The 1,725-nt window shown below is 36.0% G+C and overlaps 1 protein-coding gene across 5 annotated transcripts in view; it reads left to right on the plus strand.

Annotated features, from left to right (window-relative positions):
* Positions 1-645: 645 nt before the first annotated feature.
* Positions 646-1,725, plus strand: part of LOC123980359 — a 42,193-nt gene continuing 41,113 nt past the window's right edge. For 2 of the 5 annotated variants that reach the window (XM_046064710.1, XM_046064709.1), the window contains exon 1: positions 651-1,238. In XM_046064710.1, the coding sequence (XP_045920666.1) occupies positions 1,208-1,238 (31 nt within the window). In that variant the 5' untranslated portion in view covers positions 651-1,207. Of the gene's footprint in view, positions 1,239-1,725 lie in introns of all 5 variants that reach the window. The other 3 variants (XM_046064713.1, XM_046064712.1, XM_046064711.1) reach the window with 3 other exon arrangements.

A 1,725-nucleotide genomic window follows, 5' to 3' on the forward strand; every position in this document is an offset into this window, starting at 1 on the left:
TAAAGTCACAATAGTCAACTAGCCTATTGTGTGGTGTGACTCAGCAAGTTAATGAACAAAACATGACTCATGATGACACAATGTATTTTTGGTAAAACAAATTAACACATTTTTCAAAAATAAAATCATAGTAAACTATAATTTCTATCATTTGTAGTGACTGTAGTGAAAGCATTTACTTCGTCTGCTCTGTAACATGACTCAGCAAGTAATCTACCAATATTTTCGCTGATTTTACAAATTGTTGTTGTTGACTTGAGGGGACATTCAAGTGAAATTTCCCAGACAGGAACAACTTTTTCCTGATTGAATGCAGTTTTTTCTAAACTGCCAAATTAAAATCACCATCATATAACTCTAGGGAGGGAGAGAGACAACAAATATGTCTTTACTAGACAAGACCAGACATGTCCTAGTACTCATGCTGCAATAAGGAGAAATCAGGGTGATACTGTTAACCATCCTGTTTTTTTCTGACCAACAACCTAAAACCAAAAGATATTTAATCAACAACAATGTAATACAGAGATGAGCTGCAAATCAGCACATTTTAGAAGATGGGAACGTTGAATATTTGGCATTTTTTCTTTAATTTGTTGCATTTGTTCTTGTGAAAGAAAATTTCCTTCCAAAGAAGAAGTCAAATATGTGCTGAATCAATTCTTTATGTGTATGTCCAGTCACCAAGACACTCTCCCGACACACAAACATCTCTCCCCTTATGTCTTCTTAGTATGAACACAAAAGCAAATTGTAATCACATATTTGTCTGAGTTTCTATTGTAAAACGTGACACTTTGATCAATAATCAAATGTTAATCTTGTGGCTCTTTGAAATTGTTACTGCTTGGCTCAAGGCTGGCAACAAAAAGGGAGGCCTCACACAGATTACAGAAACAAAAATGGTTTATTTAACTCAGACTAAATTAAATAAAGGAGCCAAGGCTGGGGTTGAAGGAGCAGGCCAGCAGAGAGAAACTGACTCCCAGAAAGGCTGCCTTTGGTGGCGCTGCATCAGCTCTTTATATAGCTGTAACTTAGTATTCAAGAGTCTGACTCACTTGATCTGTGAAAATCAGCAAGTTTGTGCGACTTTTGAGGTGTTAAGAAGACGCGTTTCCAGCAGGAAGCTGTGGCCTCTATATGATATAAATACCGACGATACAGCACCTCAACCAGCCAGTGAGACAGTAAGCAGCCAAGCAGCATGGCAATAACAACTCTCTGTGCTGTCGTTGGTGAGTTCTTATATTATGCTTTTTCTTATCTGAGATAGCTCTAAAACATTAACTGCATCCTGGTTTCTGAGCGATTTTAATGTTAGTACCCTCCAGTTAAAACCTTTCTGTTGTACACGCTAGTCTGTGTGTGTTTATGCTCGTTCTGTGTGTGCACATTGAGAACAACATCAGGCCAGAGTCAAACTCCTTGTAAATTCACAGATATCTGGCCTATAAAAGTGATTCTGAATGTTCCCTGTGATTACTCTATGGTCAGATTAAAGATTAAAATATTACTCTATGGTCAGATTAAAGATTAAAAGTTTGATCAGTAATGATATGAACTGAATAAAGGACATTAATTCACAAGTATTAATTTCTGAACTAAGGTTACAATAGTTATTTTACAATGAATTACTATAAATACATTAATATAACAGTAAAACAGACTTCTAATACATTTAACTGGTTGTTTCTCACTACTTGCTGAATAACCACCAGAAAC

This window comes from Micropterus dolomieu, linkage group LG12 (genome assembly GCF_021292245.1).
Source record: "Micropterus dolomieu isolate WLL.071019.BEF.003 ecotype Adirondacks linkage group LG12, ASM2129224v1, whole genome shotgun sequence".
NCBI lineage: Eukaryota > Metazoa > Chordata > Actinopteri > Centrarchiformes > Centrarchidae > Micropterus > Micropterus dolomieu.